The 20084-nt window shown below is 40.3% G+C and overlaps 1 protein-coding gene across 2 annotated transcripts; it reads right to left on the bottom strand.

Annotated features, from left to right (window-relative positions):
- Positions 1-10502: 10502 nt before the first annotated feature.
- LOC308087685 (N-acetyllactosaminide beta-1,3-N-acetylglucosaminyltransferase 3-like) lies at positions 10503-19299 on the bottom strand. 2 transcript variants are annotated; one of them, XM_080431751.1, is made up of 3 exons: positions 18900-19299; positions 16904-16994; positions 10503-14815 (listed from the first exon to the last, which is right to left on the bottom strand). In XM_080431751.1, exon 3 carries the CDS (start codon positions 14803-14805, stop codon positions 13621-13623), a length of 1185 nt encoding a protein of 394 aa, XP_080287877.1. In that variant the 5' UTR covers positions 14806-14815; positions 16904-16994; positions 18900-19299; the 3' UTR covers positions 10503-13620. The 2 variants fall into 2 exon arrangements, with proteins under 2 accessions (XP_080287877.1, XP_080287878.1); XM_080431752.1 differs by having other exon boundaries at positions 10503-14813; positions 16915-16994.
- Positions 19300-20084: the final 785 nt, after the last annotated feature.

Below are 20084 nucleotides of genomic sequence, written 5' to 3'. Positions count from 1 at the left end.
GGCTGTCCAATGTATAATATGTAACTTATTGTCTCCGGCCGGCCGAAGGTGTATATTATTAACTGTATGTCAGTACAATATCATGGTACTGACAATGATACTGACATGGTACTGACATGACATTTCTTTATGGGTGTTGACGATGCTACAGTATATAGCACTTAGCATTTAGATACAGAGTGGGGTTTACAACTATACATAAAAAATGTCGATCTTACAAAAGTTGGATTTGAACCAACTACGTCTGCAGTCTCAAGTTTTCAAATATCTGTATCTTACCACTGTACCACCATGGTTCATAGTTGAATTGTTGTCTTGAGTGTCTTCAGTGAAAGATTAGATGTGTGTGTGTGTGTGTGTGTGTGTGTGTGTGTGTGTGTGTGTGTGTGTGTGTGACTAGCGCGTTTGGCATTAGTGAGTCCGCCTACATCGCCATACAAACCCTTTCCCTCTCCCCATGCAGTTTACCTGCTTAATTGCTTCTACCTCCTGGCACTGGTATCTTAGAGTGGACGTAATATCCTTAGTACTTCCACCACCGTCTTGAAAGCCCAGATTACCCGCTTAACACAAAGTGCACCGAAAAATATGGTAATCAGGCAGCATTGATGAAACTACAGTATCATCAGACAGGTTCTGAAGATGGTTTCAGACCGCACCCATATCTTCCACCATGAGTAGCAGCTTCTTTCCTCATACATGTCCCTGTCCATCCATGTCCCTGAAACGCTGATTTGTATTTGAACTGTACACGTATATTTGATGATGATTCTATGTTGTGCTCTTTTGAAATTTGTTATATAGTAGCCAATTAACCCCCAATTTTTATATTTGATGATGATTCTATGTTGTGCTCTTTTGAAATTTGTTATAGAGTAGCCAATTAACCCCCAATTTAGTTGTTATGCCAATTGGCCCTCCCACACATTTTTCTGTGTTGACACTGCTGTTTTACCCCACCCTGCTCACCTGCCAGTGAGGAGCCCCCACCGGGAGGACGTAGTTCCTCCGTCCTACTTGAAAACCTAAAAATCAACTTTGTGTCTTAATCTTATGGTCGTGGTGTCACTTTGTCACATGACCAAAATTTTGTTTTTTTGCCAGGCCGTCAGGCCAGGAGGCAAAGACTACCGTTGTTTTCTGTCTGTGTGTGTGTATGTACAGCCAATCTCGGACACCGCTGGACTGATCGCCGTCAAACTCTGCATGCACACTCCCAGTAGACCAAGGAAGTGTCTGCTTTTTGGAGCTATAACATACATACACAGTCTACACAGCTGCATAGTTTAACACAGGAAGCAAACCAATGAGATTAGACCAGTGTGCTGATTTCCTGGCCTGCTGATCCAGATGCCTCCCTGGGGAAAGGAGATGGGGCATGCCATGCCGTCTCTCCAGATCACTGTTTACCAAACAGTAGGTCGGGACCCATCTTTGTGTTGCGGACCAATTTTTATGGGCCGTGAGTAAATATATATATATTTTTTCCCTACATTTAAAACATATTTATTATTTCAAAAGATTTTTTTTAAAGTTTAATAACAATGTTTGATGTTCGATCACAACTTTTCATCAATTCACTGCCAAGGACGACTTATGACGACTTTTTTTTTTTTTTAATCTAGGCACCTTTCATGTTAAAGGATTTATAAACATATTTTTTTCTCTGTTTTCTGTTGTTTTCAGGCCACATTCAAACGGCCATAGGTCTGGAATGGAGGATAGCGACCGGCCAATTTCTTCCCCCTATACTACCGGACCCCGTGCGTGTAACGAGCCGATCTCCGTTAGGACGGAGGTCACGGTCACGGACAATGTTCCATGATTTTTCAAAGGTACAGTAAAACCGGCGTTTTCGCTGGCAAGGTGACCTTAGACGGATGAATTAATGAATTAATTCCTGGCAGTGAAAGAGTTAAAAACAATTCCAACGTTTTTCAAAAGTATTTAACGGTTTCCTTTAACGATACCTATAGGGGGTTTCAAATGGACCCTTACAGGTCTGTAAATAGCAGATCTACAAGCTCACAACACGACGCGAAGCGACACGTTGTGTGCTTCTCTTTTGGGTCTTTTATTTTTGACTCCACATTATCATATTGACAAGCAAAACAGGACGTTTTTGCACTGGTTGAGGTATCTGGGAGATTTGCCAGGTGTGACTAGTGTTTTCCTAGATGGTTCAGTTCAGTTTCAGTTTCCTGCCTTCTGTCCTGCTGACTAGTGTGTTATTTCCTATTGTGAAAAAGGGATTGGCATGCCTTCACGCATGGTCCAGTTACTGTAAGTGTAAAGTGACAAGTGGTGGAAAGTAAATATGTACATTTACTCAAGTACTGTACTTGAGTAGAATTTCAAGGCGCTTTACTTGAGTATTTAACATGTTTGACACTTTATATAGTACTACTCTTTTACATCTCTCACAATTATTGTACTTTTTACTCCAGTATGATTATTTGATAGCTTAGTTGCTAGTTAGTTGGAGATGTTAGATTACTAATACAAAACATACACACACCGTTTAATATACTTGGGCTAATAGAAAATAGCCGATCTACAAGCTCACACAAGCTGTGTGTGTGCATATAGTATTATGTGTGTGCAGCTGTGACCATGTCTTACATGATTCCCTATCCACATTCAAAACTGACCTAAAAAAAAGCAGCTGTCCGCAAATTACAATTGAACTTGAATAACTATCCCTAGCTATAGGGTCGGGATCCTTTAGGATTTTAACGATTCCGGTTTCTTAACGATTCCCTCTTAACGGTCCGATTCCTTAACGGTTTCCTTTAACGATACCTATAGGGGGTTCCAAATGGACCCTTACAGGTCTGTAACTCTGAGAGTTTACAAACGGAACGGTTCCATTTGGTTCCATTTGTACACTCAGAGTTATGATGGTCCTTGAAATTTGAATGTTTGAGAACCTTCTGTTCGGTACTGTAATTGTATCGCAGACGTGAAGTCCACATACCAGCTCTGACAGTGTGATAAAAACCGGTTCCTCAATATTGGATCCCTGCCCCCACATGTTTAAAACCACCCAAAAAAAAACACGTTTTCAGACTTGCATTCCCTACCTAATCCTAATCCCCCTTTTTGTACCTTTACTTCTATAGCGTTTAATCTTTTAACTAGTTTTTCCTAATAACGTTGTTTTTATTGTGTTGCTGTTTTGTAAAGCGACATTGAGTTCTCAGAAAAGTGCTATATAAATTCTATGTATTATCATTATTATTTGTGGTTGTAACACATTCCTTTACAGTGAATGAAGAATCAAAAAACAAAGACAACTAGAAAAAGTGCTCCTCGGAGCACAGGTCTCCGCCAGGCCAGGTAGGTTAGTGTGGGCCAGCAATGTTCTGAATTCGCCAATCAGGATGGAATATGAAAAATCGGACGGAACCGTCTTGATCACTTGACTATAGAGATATTGTGTACCGATTTGCATGATGTTTGGACACAATTTGTAGGAGTAATATAAAAAAGAAAAGTGTTGCAAAAATCGGCCTCCTGGTGGCGCTATAATAGGGCAATGTTAAAAGGGTGGCATTGGTTCCTCAACGTAGTGCGAATGTGCGTGCAAAGTTTCACCGCAATCGGACGTTGCGTTCATGATTTGCGGCATTTTGTTGAAAACGGGCCACTCCTTCAAACTTTAGATGTAAATTTTAGCCAATCAGAATGGAATAGGAAAAATCAAACAGATCCATCTTGATCACATGACTATAGAGATGTGTACCGATTTTCGTGACATTTGGATGCTTAATATCAAAAGCTGTTTTACATAAGTCGGCCTCCTGGTGGCGCTACAAAAAGGCAAATGGGAAAAATGCAGGGCAAAATTTTCAAGTGGCATTTCTTCCTCGGCCTAGTGGGAATGTGCGTGCAAAATGTAATGGAAATTGCATGCTGTACGGAGTACTGCAAACTTTAGAAGCCAATTTTTAGCCGATCAGGATGGAATATGAAAAATCGGAAAGACCCGTTTGGTATAATATCTATAGAGATACTTTGTACAGATTTTTGGACAAAATCTGTAGGAGTACTGTCAAAAAATGAGTTTTGCAAAAAGCGTTCTCCTGGTGGCGCTATAACTGGCCCATGTGAAAAAATTGGGGCAGAGGTTCTGAATTGGCATTCAGGGAGTGTGTGTGCACAGTTAATACCCTCAGTACCTCACCAAAGTGAGTGACACCCACAGCCACAATACTAGAGGGAGCGACAACGATCTGGTACCACCCACCTATAGAACAAACATGGGTAAGTTCTCTTTCTACTTCACTGCCACCAAGTGCGTTATGCCCGGACACCATCCCTTAACAAATGTGGGTCCAGGGACCTTCAAAACGGACCTGACAATTCTTCTTTCAGGAGGCCAAAAGGGGAGGGAAACTCCCTTTTCTGGCTACAGCTTTTTATTGTCTCCACCAGGCCAAAAGGCATGGCGAGTATGTTTTGCTCCTTGTCCGTGTGTCCGCGTGTGTGTCCTTCTGTCTGTGACCAGCTAATTTCCGGCACCGTTGGCCCGGTCACTGCGAAACTGTGCACACACACTCCCTGGATGCCAATTCAGAACCTCTGGCCCGAATTTTTCAGATTGGCCTGTTATAGCGCCACCAGTAGGCCGATTTGTGCAAAACACATTTTTTATACTACTCCTACAGATTTTGTCCAAACATCACACAAATTCTGTCCGATTTCCCATATTCCATCTTCCAAAGTTTGCAGGATTGGTTCGTTTTGAACAAAATTCCTCAAATCATGAACGCAGCATGCAATTTCAGTGACATTTTGCACGCATATTCCCACTAGGCCGAGGAAGAAATGCCACCCTTTTCACATTGGCCTGTTATAGTGCCACCAGAAGGTCTAATTTAGCAAAACAAATTTTTGGGACAAAATGCCTCAAATCATGAATGCAGTGTCTGATTGCCGTGAAAAGCCCAAGAAGAAATGACACCCTTTTCACATTGGCCTATTGTAGCGCCACCAGGAGGCCACAATAACGTACCTGACCTGGCGGAGACCTGTGCTCCAAGGAGCACAGGCACTTTTTTCATATATTTTTTACTTTTTCTACTTCAGAATCAGGTTTATTGTCACATCACAGTGATGGACAGTATTTTGTACATATAGTGTTTCATATTTGTTGATAATATTGTATTTTGGTGTTATTTTTATGCTATGTTGATGAATTGAATACATAGGAGCACAATGGAAACAAGTCCCCAGGACTATTTCGTGTTATCCTTCTAGCTCAAAGGTCTAACTGTACCTCTTGCTGTTTACATTTCTGTCTACTAAAGTATTCAAAATCACAATGGTTGTCACAAAATCTCAAGGCACACATGGACTGGTCTCACAGCATACCATTAGGCCTTGGAACACTGTTTGGGAACCACTGCATTGTGCAACAAGTTTCATTGTGCAACAAGTCTGGACTGGAGCCACGATGGTTATGATGATTGCATTAAGTGTGGGTTGGTACAACAGGAGGTGCAATGAACAGAAACAGGTGTTTGTGAAAAGAGGATGTCGTTTTTAAATAGAGAAGTCAAGAAAACCACTGGGGGCACTTGACTTCCTGCTTGTATGTGGTGGTAGCACCCCCCCTTCCACCATCACACCACTAGACTATGTATTGTACAAGATGTACTATTTCTCAATATCTACTGTGGACTGACTATGTTCTTCTTTTTTACCCACACTGCTTCGGTTAGATTGTTTGTCGGTGGTTCTCTGGACCCCCTGGAAGTGGGTTCCAGGGGGTCCCCAGCAAAAGTAGAACATTTGAAGTGCACCGTGACTACATTTATATTTTTATTTGTTAATAAATATAAATACAATTCAAATCCCGGGCAGTCGAAGTGCAGAGACCTATACCCTTTGGTTTCTGATACTTTTATTCCTAATCCCTGTGTGTTACAACCGGTTTTATTATTATTATGATAAATGTATAAATATATTTATTTATTAGCTGTATCTCCTTTTCTGTATTCTGTGTGTCATAACTGCGGTGCTGCCATGACAACAACTTCCTCCCACGGCACAGGTCTGTGAGGTTAGTCAGTTAGTGGTGTTTAGCTTACAGGAAACACCACACTGATGGTTTAGCTGCTAATGGTTTACTGGGGAATTCATGAAACTGACTTTAGGAAACAATCGAAAAACTATGGAAAGAAGTCCCCAGGGCTCTTTTTGTGTCCAAATGTCTGACTGTACCTTGTGCTGTTTACTTTTCTGTCTAATAAAGTATTCAATCAATCAATCAAACTCGCATGATGGACATTATTATATTTATAACAGAGAGATTAGTTATTAAAACCCAAATGAAAATCAAAGTGTTTGTGTAGGTAGGCTACTGCAATAATGAAATTGGACTTTCTCAAGATATGAGGCTATGAACTGGAACTAGCCAACTGGGTGCAAGCTTACTGTATCTCCACTAGCCATTCGCCAACTACAACCATCCTGTCCTTCCAGCTGTACAGGCATGCATTAAAGGGTCTACACCATGAAAATCACTTTTTTCTTGTTTTTTTGTATTTTTTGGGGTCCCCAGTGTCTCTTGTACCCCAAAAAGTTTTTTTTTTAATTCAGTCATTCCTTCTCATTTCATGGATTTCCAGAATGGGCGTGTCTGAACAGGCGATCTCAGAATGGAAATGTTTATGATGTCACAAACATTAATGATGGCAAACCCAATGTTAAATGAAAAGTGCCCGAATCGCTCCGAAACTTTTTCTACCCCCCCTAAGTGGGGGTCTACGAACAAATACTTCGGGCTCAGATTTTGGCTCCGCCCCCCGGAAGTGGGTGAAAACACTTCAAACACTTGGTGGAATTGTTCAAAAATGTTCAAAGTGTTTTTTTTTCGATTTTGTATTTTTCTTAGGTGCTTCTTTTTATGCAGAATTTTTCCTTTTTTTTTTTTTTTTTAATGTTTTTTAATATTTTTCTTTATTAACAGACATAATTGCTCAGTAGCCCCCCCCTGCACAATAGGACGTTTTGGTATTGCAGCTGAAAGTGCTGTATAAGCCAGAGACAATTGACTTGGGATGAGTATATCTGAGTGATGATTTAGGCTCAAACCTTTTGAAAAAGGTTTGAGGGACATACACCATATGATATTAAATATCAAATATTTTTTTTAAATTCATGGTGTAGCTCCTTTAATATGCTAATAATGCTCCAGACTGAAATGCTAACTGCCCTCAATGCTTAGGCCCTAAACATTTCAGCATCAATTCAAATTGTGCTATTTTAAAACTAGAAAAAGTGCTCCTCGGAGCACAGGTCTCCGCCATGTCAGGTAGGTTATTGTGGCCTCCTGGTGGCGCTATATTACGAAAATATGTGAAATGGGTGCCATTTCTTCTTAGACCTTTCAATCGGCCACTGCATTCATGATTTGAGGCATTTTGTTCCATATGCTAAATTAGACCTGCTGGTGGCGCTATAACAGGCCAATGTGAAAAGGGTGGCATTTCTTCCTGGCCGAGTGGGAATGTGCGTGTGAAATTTCACGGAAATCGCATGCTGCGATCATGATTCGAGGCATTTTGTTAAAAACGGACCAATCCTGCAGACAGATCCGTGTTGATCACTTGACTATAGAGATACTGTGTACCAATTTGCGTGTTTTTTTGACAAAATCTGTAGGAGTAATATCGAAAAATGGGTTTCGCAAAAGTCGGCCTCATGGTGGCGCTATGACGGGCTGATCTGAAAAATGTGTGTGTGTGCGCAGTTTCACAGCCACCGGGCCAACTGTGGCGGAGATTAGCTGGTCACAGACAGAAGGACGGACGGACGGACGGGGACACGGACACACTGACGGACAGACAGGGGGTAAAACATACTCTCGCCCTACCTTTCGGCCTGGCGGAGACAATAATATGAACTACTGAAGACATCTTATCATACTATGTGCGTCTGTGTGATAGAGGGTTCGATTCCTGCCGTTAGTGTGGCTAAAAACGCACTGAAATCAGACTCACTGAAAAGGAAGAACAAAAACATGGATCTCTTGTTATTTTAATGTTGTCAATTGATTCAAATAATACAAAATCAATGGGAGGACTGTTCTGTGGTTAACCCATTAAAGCCGGGAAAGCATCTTTGTCATTTTAGATTTTAGCTATGTATATAGCATATTTCTTTCAGAAAACTCTTAGGATTTTGAACAGTGGTTCTCAAAAATAGCAGATATACAAGCTCACAGCGCGTCACTTCGTGCAATTTCGGGGTCCTTGACATGAAAAAGTGAACAACTGATTTGGAAGGCATTTGTGGAATCGGCTTCGGGGCTGATGGTGCAAAACTTTTGCAATGAATCACGAAATGTTACTAAACAAATGTCACTAAACAAATACTGTCCATCCACAACAAGCCAGTTATTATTCCGTAATAAAGTGGGAACCCAGTGGTCAGCTCCCAGACGTGACTGTAATGCAGCTGAATGAGCAAGACGCAGGGTGTGGTTAATTAATCATAGATGAGGTCAAGTCTGCCTTCCTTGGATAAATAAGGATTAGGACTGTAAAACAAATCCCATTACACATTTTGGTTACATTTGATCTGTATACTCTCAGAGTTACAAAGTGACCAGGGTGGGGTTGGAGACGTTTTTGAATTGGGGTAGCAGGTCCAAACAGTGAGAAAAAGGTTGTGTGTGTGTGTGTGTGTGTGTGTGCGTGCGTGCGTGCGTGCGCGCGGATATACACGTGCATGTTGATTCTAGAAGATTGGCATATTAATAAATCCTGGAATACAATGGGAGTCTTTTGCAATGGAAGATCTTTTACAATAAACAACAGTTGCAATGGAACAGTGTAGACTAGGGTGCAACCCAACAGGTAGCATTGGTACTTACTTAATGACAGGGGCATATGATCATGAGAGATTGAGATTTTTTAAATAAAGGAGTTTATTTTAGTTAACCTTTATACCGGTAAGCATAAAGGTGGGCACTACCTATTACTAAGTAAATTGTGCAGATCATTATACCCATCTGCTGCAGCCTGTTGGTACCATTTGATGGTTTCTTTTAGCCTGACACTCAGCCTGAATTTTCATTTCCTTTCACTCAATTTTCTTTTATGGGCGTGGCTAGCGATTCGGGCTGGAGCCAGGCTAGGGTTTTTTAATTTATTTCCTATAATAAATAACATACTTTTGCATAAAGCGCATATTTTTCCACTCAGGTTGATTGGGGTATAGCCTAAAAGACTTGAAAAATATCCCTCTAAGGTACATTGTAAACAGATAAAATACTGATGGCTTATTTGTGATTAATTGCATGATTAACTATGAAAAATCATGCGATTAATCGCAATTAATAAATGTAATCGTTTAACAGCACTAATAGATATATATTGATTGATTGATCCCCCCTCCCCCCATTTTAAAAAATCTATTCATACAACCTTGACATCCTGGATTTCCATTTCAGTAAAGGTTCTTCCTGCTGACTCCGCTTTTTCCTACACGGCTTAATCTCACTTGTTTCAACACAGCTTAATCTCACTTCTCGTTTCAAAGCTTAACATTATTGTCACATCACAAGTTTACACTGTAAATGACTTCCTGATGTGTACCTATTTCCTTCCCAGATATGCTGGCCTATTTCCTTAAAGCAGTGTTTCCCAAACATAGGGTTGTGACCCATTTTGGGTCGCAGATCCGTGTTATGGGTCACGAGAGAATTTTTCTTTTCCCAAAACAATTATAAAATAAAGATCTGAACAGTTGATGCTCCCATGTGTTCAATACTAAACCTAAATAGTTGTTTCCTATGACGTTTTTTGGGGGGTGATTTGTATTCATATGGTGTCCTAGTCAGGACAAGGTCTATCTCACACTTTCTCATCCAAGAAGACAGCAGATATGGTCACTCGTCACTTCACTATTGACATGTAACCAAGCAGGTATGCTGGAACTAGCCGGTACAGCTCTATAATATGCAAATTGCCCAAATGGCAACTTTGAACAACCAAGCTAAAATAGTTCAAAACAAAAAACGTCATAGGAAACAACTATTTAGGTTTTTGAAATTTCAAATGGACTACATAAGAAAAGAAGAAGCAAAAAGAACACGTCTACAATCTCATAAACATGTCGCAATGGCTATTTTCACTACTTTTGAAATAGGGCTGAAGTGATTCATTCATAAAGTATTATTGTATTGTAAGTTTGGGTTCCGGAGGAGACATTCAAGTGTCTGTTATGGGACTCGTGACACGCTGAAACTGTCTAGGAAACCCCTCCTTAATTAGACTGGCATGGTGAAGTCTCCCTCTGCCACACAACCGTTATCAAAAGTGTGTTTGTGTGGCAGAGATTGGGGGGGGGTTTCTATGAAACTAGAATAGACGTCCTCCCCTCGTCCCCCCACCCTCTTTGCCCCTAAAATTAACACTGAGGATTTCCCTGTCTAATATGTAGATATTGGATAGATCAAACCTCGCACATAAAAAGACACAACATTTTTAAAATGATATTGCATGTTTAATAACAAAAACAGTTCAGACTCATAATAAATCCAACAATTCTTTGGGGAAAATGCAGAATACAAAATGTAAATGTAGAATAATTTAAATAGTTAACATAGATGATTCTGTAAATATCAAAATAGTTGTCATTTCAAATCCCATTTCAAGTTGTCCCATCACACGTTTACACCAGGTATAAAGGAGCGGACTGTTAAATAAAATAATAACAATAAGGTGCATGAAGTGTAAAGGTATATATGTACACAGGCACAAGAATGGTACTGACATGTTTACACAATCAAATATACATGATACATGCTGTATCTTGTTTCTATACAAGAGTTAATATGATAAGTTCATCATTTCATTAACTTTTTGTATAGCTGGGTACAGTATATTGCAATAAGGCACACCTCGACTTGTCTCACGGCACTCGTTCAGGAAGCATTGCTTTCTTTATACACTGTTCTAAAAACTAAAAGGAGTTTAAGAGGTTAAAATTGGGCTCATGACCCATGTTGCATGTCAACTATGCTCTGTCTGCTTTCTGTCTCACTGCACTCTGTTGTGAAATCACAGCAGAAATAGCCTCGGAAACCCATGCCTTTTTTTTTTTTTTTTTTAAGAAAAAAAAGGCTGGGCGAACCATGCAGGAACGCTGGTCTTAGGACCTTGTTATCTCCTAACCAATCATAGTGCAGAGGGGCGTCGCTCTAAATTTTGTGACATCAGCGTGCTCCGTGCACAGGCCGAGGGGGGGAGGGGAGGCGCGGACATAGATTGGTGAAGCAATAGGAAGCGCCGCAGGAATCCCTGCGGCTGGGTTTGGATCCGCCCTTCAAGACCATCGATTGGGCTCGTTCTTTCAGTCTACAGCAGAAATTACCCATAAAATAATTAAATAACATCTGAATGTAGTAGCACTGCCACACTCCAATGCGACGCGCTGTGGGCTGGTTGGTCGGCTATTTTGGCCGAATGTTCACTCATTTCCCTCATGTGAATTTATTTGACCTTTGACCTTTTGAACTCTCATACACAGTTGTCCAGAGCAACGTACAGTATAGTGAATATATATGCAGGTTTTTAGAAAAATGTTATGTATTAAAATTTTAGATGTAATTTCACTCTAGTTGTAATAGAAAGAGGAGCCGAAATGCATTGTACAGTGCAACCTTTTTTCTGTGTGTATTATGACAATAAAGGACTTGAAACTTGAATGTTGAAGGACATTTGCGAGGATCAAACATGTGACTATTCAGTTACAAGACAGTAACTATGCACAGTTAGAATAGCATTCACCTAAACCCTCATTAGTATGGATGACAATAATATTTGTACCAGCAGATATTCCCTGCTCCATAAACCACCCCATACAGAAATATACATTACAAATATATATTACACATATATGATACATTTCAACTTAAATTAAAACGAAGATTTTACAGAGATTCAAGATAGTTTTATAATTACATGATGTTATCATGGTTATTGTCTATGCTTGAAGCGAACCTAGTTACGCATTCCATTTTCCTTCTACAGATTTGTAGTTATCTTCTTACAGTATTTGAAAAAAAGAAAACATCCTCTCACAGTAAAAAACGTGTGCACACAAAACTGACCATGTAGTCGATCATTCTAAGGCACATTAAGATAGTATATGAAAAGGCCCTGTGCTCATTCTTAAAATATAAGCACAAAAACTAAACGTAACATGTAAACTATCAAGGTACAACATAATTTTAAATTGCTCCCTGAGCAATCATTCTTATTTCACTTAAACCCTATATACTTCATTGACCAGAGTCCACTGGGAACTACTTTTTTCCCCTGTCCATCAAATATCTTTGGAAAATATCTGATCTACAAGCTCACAATGCATCGCAATGCATTGTGAGCGTATAGATCGGTAATTTTGCCAAATGTTTGTCCCAGAATAGGGACACTAGGCTTCATGTGGTTAACTTGATGCTAAGACTACAGTACTTCACCACACACGAACAGATTGTAAGAGAGCATTACCATTCGTCTAACGCACACATAAACACACACGCACGCGCGCGCGCACGCACACACACACGCACACACGGCTCATGGTTCAAGGATAACAATAAGTGCCATCCAGCAGTACCATTCATTCACTACAGCAGTGATTCTCCACATTATTAATTTCAGAGGCCCCAGTCTCCAGCCTGTCATATTTTACAGGTCTATTACTGGCCCTACACGTTAAAGTTTGACATGACAGGTTGCCTGTCGCATGTTGACAAAACGAATGCCTAACCCTTAACCTCACAAAACACTTTGCCTAACCTCACAGCAACCAAATGTTTGTCGTGACTCGGGACATGCTTTGGAGTAAAAAAATTATAAATTCCAAGGATTTGAACCTGTGATATTGGGAACCAGGAGCTAATGTCTTCACACACTGAGCCACACAGCTCACTGTTCAACCAGTTTTGGATGTTTTTTGAAGCGCTATCCAATGATAGTGCTACATATAATTTGAAGCGCTATCCAATGATAGTGCAACATATAATTTGAAGCACTATCCAATGATAGTGCTACAAATAATTTGAAGCACTATCCAATGATAGTGCTACAAATAGTACTCTGATGATTTGGAGAGGAAACATTACAGGGCTGCAATATGTGACGAGTTGGGAGTGAAAAAGCGTTACCCAGTCTCTTATGCATTAGGCCACAGAGGCTCATAGCTGGGGACCCCCTGGAACCCCCTAAAGGACCCCTGGGGGTCCCCAGACTCCACTTTGAGAACGACTGCACTTCATCATCATTTACATTTAAGGAACAACTAGTCTCGCAGTAGACAGATTATTAAATGGACATTATAACATCTAACATCTGGGGCACAACTATGGAAGAGTGGTGAAGGACCGAAAAGAAAGTGATAGAAATATGAATTGACCAACCACAGACCTCTTTAGACAAACCATGGACCAACAACAGACTTCCATTAAAGCCCAGCCAATCAGAGGCTTAACTGAGTTTTTCACTGGTAAAACCTGGACATGTTGACTTGTGATTCTGACCCTCTGTCACTGGAATTGATGATATAAAACAGAGGGTCTGACCATGTGGGACTAAGGAACACCTAATAGGAGAAATCCAACCCACATTTTATGTTAGGGTCACGTGCTTCGTGCCACATGACATATATCTGAGGTGGCATGAACCTGTGTACCAGTAGAGTCTCCCTGTAAAAGCAGGGGTGATATGGATCTAGACTTCGTGCGGGGACGTGTAGTCCTGCAGTCTTAACACCCATATGGGAAGCAGGTTTGAGCCCTGCTTTGGCCAAACACATTCCCATGTACACATCGTCAATGGGGAGAAAGGTAATGGTCTTGGACATGTTGTATATGACCGAGGCCGTGTATCCTGACAGAAGGAACCCCCCACCACCACAGTACGGAGGGTACGATTCTGACTCCTGCACCTGAACAGGGATGTAATATTTGCTCGCTGGCGTCCGGATGGGACCCACGCCATAGATTAGGTGCCCAACGAAGAGGTGCTTGCTATTGCCTTCCTTGTTGTCATCCATGGTGCCCAGGAGGTACTCCACCATGTTGTCTGTGTTGGCAAAGATGTCGTCATCCCCGTTGAGGATGAATTGGACATGTGGACAGTTCCTGTCCATCCACTCCAGGAAGACGAACTGCTTCAGAGTGAGGTTGAAGAAGGAATCGTTGAAGTCCCACTGCACGATGTCTCCGTGCTCGCGTTGTTCCAATTCTAGCATCCGATTCAATCTCTTATGCTCGTACCCCCTGCCCGTTGTTCCCAAGAGGAACACCCTACGGATCTTCTTGCCCCTCACTGACCTCTCCTCTCCCCAGGTCTTACGTAGGACTTCTCGTCGCTCGTAGTTTCCGGGAGAGCTCTTAATGGCGAGCAAGAAGAAGACATCCTCGGATCGTTTGGCCCCCCCGCATTTGTCAGGGACATCCAGCAGCAGTGGGAAGTGACGGCAGTGTCGGTAGTACAGGAAGTCTTGGATGTGACCGGGAAGAGAGGAGAAGCCTGTCACGTTGTCGGCCATGGACTTGTTCCTCTCGCAGGTTGGCCAGGAAGGTTGAGAGGAGGTCCTATGGCCTTCTGTCGTTCTGCTGTCAGCTTCCATCCTTGTCGGAGCGGCTGTCGGCTGTTGTCCCTGGACATACTTGGCAAGATGGTGGACGCCCTGGACGGTGTCTTCTTTCTTGAAAAGGAGGATCAAGCATAACGTCCCAAGCAGCAGCAAGGCTATCCGCTCCACCCTGCTATTCCTTCTCATCCTCGACTCTGTACAATGGGACAGACAAAACAATGTCACACCACACTCACCACAGAAAAGGCTGTTCTGCTAAAAAGAAGGAGAAAAAATCTGTGATCGGAGATTGATACTTTCCCATATGCGGTTGTGTTGACTGACAGAGGACCATCACACATGAATCAACCCAATAACACGCTCATAACTGTTCTCACTGCAGCCACGTAATGCAGCCATGTACTGTGCTTTGACATTGTACGTTAAATTTGTAATGTCAAAATGCAGTACTGTACATGTAAATACCAGTTTACTAACAGCCATTCACTGTATGCACTGATCTGATAGCAGGCTAAAATGAAAATGAAATGGCCACAGTGAGGGATCAACAGTGTTACGTGTTTCTATACAAAACCTGTGGTAAGTTAATTTGTATTGTAAATTTCCACAAGGCAATTCAAAGTGACAAACAAATAAAATGTAAGGGAAACGTACAGCATGTATCAGTGTGTCTGTCTGGTCTTCCAATATATACTGTAATTCAAAAACTAATGTCTAACATAAAAGTCTTCAACAACTGAGCATTGCAGTCAAGTTTTTCCTCAAATCAAACATAAGTCCTTGATATATTCTTACGGTTATAGTAAGCGGACTTTGTCATTATCTTAATGTGGCTGTGTATTTTGTTGTTTTCCATAATTTGACATTGATGAGACTGAAACATGTATAGATGTTGAACGATAAAGACCCCAGAATGGAGCCTTGGGGAACTCGACATGTCATTTTTGTCACAAAGTAGTCCCTGTCGTTTAAGTAGGATTAAAATCAGTTACCAGTATCTACTGTACCAGTCAAACCAGTACTGTGCCCCTCCCGGTTTTCCAGTTGGTGTAGTAATACATGTTTGCTGCTGAATGAATCAAAATGAGAGGTGTTGCTATGGGCCTGTATTTCTTCATTAGTGAGGTGTCTAGATCAGTGGTTCTCAAACGTTTTAGTTTCAAGGACCCCCATACCTCTTGAGTATGTACAAATGGACATTGACCATTTGTACACTCTCAGAGTTACAGACCTGTAAGGGTCAATTTGGAACCCCCTCAAGGAACCCTGAGGGTCCTTGAACCCCACTTTGAGAACCACTGGTCTAGATTATTATTTTTTTAACAGTGGCTTGATGATGACCATTCTTTATTATTGATTTGGCGATGATGTCAGAAGAAGCCTTGCATTTCTCAGTTCCAAAATATATCTTTCTAGACGTCACGTCATAATGAACATGGAGATTTGGTTTTACGCTACAAGGAAGCTACAATGTGCTGAACTGGCAATAAACAGTGGAAGCATACAGTATGTCGAGTGCAAATGTTATTGTTTTCTTAATGTTAATGTTTGTCCTGCACCTGGATACTGCATTGGATGTCTCTTATTTACAATGTGCGGACCTTCTTTCATGATTGTTCTCTTTGGGTCCAGCCTTAAATGTTTTGTGGATGTGTGTGACTATTATGAGCTGGTTGATGTGGAAGCAATTTCAATAAGCATCCATTGATTCTATTCTAACTTAACCCATTAAGACTGCATCTGTGTAATTTTTTTGATTTCTTTGGCTATTCAAAAATAGCAGATATACAAGCTCATAGCGCTACGAGCTTGTAGATGTGCTATTTTTGGAAAAATAGTGAACAATTTTCCAAATCTTTGAACATATATTTTTAAGCGAACATTTTTAACTCTGTTACAACTTCTGGGGGTCCCTGGAACAAAATATTTTGAGATAGGGGTCCACTGCCAAATACATTTTCAAAAAAACGGTTAGGATTTAGAAGACATTTGGAGAATCCCTAGAAGCAAACATTTGAGTTACAAATGTTCGCTTTAAATATATAAATATTCAAAGAATTGATCAAAATGTTCAAAAATAGCATATCTACAAGCTCATAGTGCGGCACTCGTTGCCGTGCTATGAGCATGTATATCTGCTATTTTTGAATAGCCCAAAGACATCTTAAAATGACAGATGCGTTCCCGGTCTTAATGGGTTGGACGGTGAAACTGGCATTTTAACCAAACATCCGTAAATCTGTGTGCATGTGCATTCACTTTTAAAAGAAAAAGAGACTATTATCTTGTTATCACCTGAACAAACGGCGGGTTTTCTTTGTGCTGGTGGAATCAGAGCCAATGGGAGGGTGGCGACAAATCAAATGCAGTCATGTCTGGGGAAGAAACTTGGCGTTATTCCAGTGTACATTAGACTAAGGTGTTACTGTGTACACACTGTATATGACACACTGTCAGACGTCATTTGATGTTTGGATGAGCTTTCATACACATTAGCCTACACACATCTGACTACGTCACACATCAGCATGCAGGCACTCCCCAATCCAGAGTTGACAGCCAAAATGTCACAAAGTGTGTGTGTATATATATATATATATATATATATATATATATATATACAGTATATATATATGTGTGTATGTGTATGTATGTGTGTGTGTGTGTGTATATACACACACACACACACACACACACACACACACACACACACACACACACACACACACACACACACACTTTATCAAATACAAGATTTACTGGCAGTTTGGTTTCGCCCACAAAAGGCTAGTTCCTGCTTGTAATGGATTGTTAGTTTCACTATTAGTACATGGACAGCAGAACCTCAATTTCATTTTCTGTAGGCTGTTCTGCATAAGAACTATTACATGTCTGTAGATGATATCTGGGGGGAAACAACAAAGAAATCATGTAAAGCTGTGATTTATTGAACATAAGGTGATGTTTTTTTTGTTTTTTACACCTAATTTCATGCCAAATTACTTTTATTTTTGTTTTTTTTATAAGTTTAGGAGTGGCGATGATGACAGCTATGGGTGTAGGAAACCACATGGGCGTCTAAAATGTCAAATAGGATTTTTTTTCATTACATTTATGTTGCCTACTCCCCTACATAATACTCTTGAGCATTTGTCATTCACACAAACCACTGATAGTTCTTACAATCGTCATTGAAATAATATCTATTCTTAACGAGATCCAGCCATATGCCCAGCATTAAATAGGCTAGCTCACATCATATTATTAGTGTAAGTGTGATTGGACATTAGTGGACATTATAGTTATTATAGCCTACTACCTACATGCAGTGGTGTAAAGTAACTAAGTACATTTACTCAAGTGCTGCACTTAAGTACAATTTTGTGGAATTTTTACTTTACTGGAGTGTTTCCAATTTTCAATATTTTTACTTCTACTCCGCTACATCTCAGAGGCAAAACTTTAGTTATAGATTTAATTAATTATTACAAATCATATTACCCACTTCGATCAGTCCTATAATTTAAACTTTGGCTATTTGAAAATAGCCGATCTACAGCTCACACCATGATCTTGCAGATCTGTTATTTTTCAAAATATTTTAATACATTGTATACATATACCTTGTGAAACGGGACATTCTGCAATTTCTGCATAATGAGTACTTTAGTTTCTACTTTTGGTACTTTGTATATTTTGATACCAATAATCTGTACTTTAACTCAAGTAAATTTTGATTACTGGACTTTTACTTGTAACAGAGTATTGCAGTATTGATACTTTTACTTAAGTAAAATATTTGAGTACTTTTTCCACCATATCATGGCTGGAGGCTGAAGTTGAACTTTCTTGGAGCTGTCATTTCTGTAGAAAACGGGAACTAGGCTACATGGCCATATCCTAGTGTAATTTTACATGATCATGCACTGATAACAACTTAATTTATGCTTCTTTATTTTCCATAAATGTCATGAAGTCTTACTACTGTCCTGTCCTTAATATTTGTAATTGCTAAATAATATATATTTTAAATATTAGACGGTATAGGCTATATAGGTATATTTTGAAGAAGTAAATTCCGGCTGTATACAATTCAGTCTTAAGAAATACACTGACATTATGTTGTTTTGACATTGTGTGATTGTAGAGATCATTATAAGCTATACAGTCAGAATAGCCTCATTAATTGTCGTCATCTCATCATCACCTTTCCAAATTAATTGGAACATAATCTGCCTCTTCCGCAGAGCCCGTTAAATTGCAAAGAAACTCGTCCTTACCGTTAACAATGTTTAGCGGTCCAGAAGGTGTTGTTCCTCTGTAAGTGTATAGATATAAAGTGCTCAGCATAATGAGTGTGTGCATGTGGAGCCATGAGCAGGCTGCTGTACTGAAGCCTAACTACGTACTGACGGGGCGTTGCTTTGGTAGCCCTCCGACTCACAAGATACAAGTTACACTCAAGTTGGTGACCTGTCGATTAATGTGACAGCAGAGGTCGGTGTTTTCTTCTCTGTGTTTATTTTTTTGCACGAAATGTACGTGACGCTGCATATTGCACATTTGTACCTGACATCTAGATGTAATTTCCAGTATTCTAGTGGATTTTGGGAGTTTGACACTTTTATCAGCCTTTACTTACATAGGATCCATTAAAAAGTTAAACATAGCAATAAAAGAGCCATATTTAATAATAACCACTAATTACTTAAAAATGACTATCTCTTTAAAATTGCATTGGACTGGAGTTTATCCAGACAGTAAAAGAGTAACATTCCCATTCTCTCAGAAAAAGAGAAGGGGGGGGGGGGGGAGGGAGAGAGAGAGAGAGAGAGAGAGAGAGAGAGAGAGAGAGAGAGAGAGAGAGAGAGAGAGAGAGAGAGAGAGAGAGAGAGAGAGAGAGAGAGAGAGAGAGAGAGAGAGAGAGAGAGAGAGAGAGAGAGAGAGAGAGAGAGAGAGAGAGAGAGAGAGAGAGAGAGAGAGAGAGAGAGAGAGAGAGAGAGAGAGAGAGAGAGAGAGAGAGAGAGAGAGAGAGAGAGAGAGAGAGAGACTGACATTGTGATTTGCATATCAATAACTCAAGGAACTAGCAAATTAACATGAATGGCCATGGCTGCATATCAGTGAGGGGCCACACAAAAAGGCTGGAATCCCCCAAAACAGGATAAGAACAGGAGAAATTGAAGAACAGGAGACGTCCAGGAGATGGGGTCAAATAACAGGAGTCTCCTGGTGAGAACAGAAGGGTTGGCAGGTCTGACCCGAGGAGGTTTCGGCCAAGCTTGTTCTCAAAATATCATATTTGTTAAATATAGAATCCTATGTGATTTTATGAGACTTAATAGAAAACGTTAGGGGGGGGGATATTTTTCTATTGAACATTGAACTACTTGCAACAAAAACATCCTTAAGTTTAATAATCCATCCAAAATTCAACAAATCTCTTCTGAAAATGTATAAAAATT

This window comes from Gymnoscopelus braueri (genome assembly GCF_963280865.1).
Source record: "Gymnoscopelus braueri genome assembly, chromosome: 6".
NCBI lineage: Eukaryota > Metazoa > Chordata > Actinopteri > Myctophiformes > Myctophidae > Gymnoscopelus > Gymnoscopelus braueri.
The sequence above is the reverse complement of the archived record's forward strand: the minus strand, read 5'-3'. Positions and strand labels throughout refer to the sequence as shown.

Excerpts from the sequence above, each read along its gene's own strand:
- LOC308087685 (XM_080431751.1), bottom strand. The coding sequence starts at position 14,805 with ATGAGAAGGAATAGCAGGGTGGAGCGGATAGCCTTGCTGCTGCTTGGG.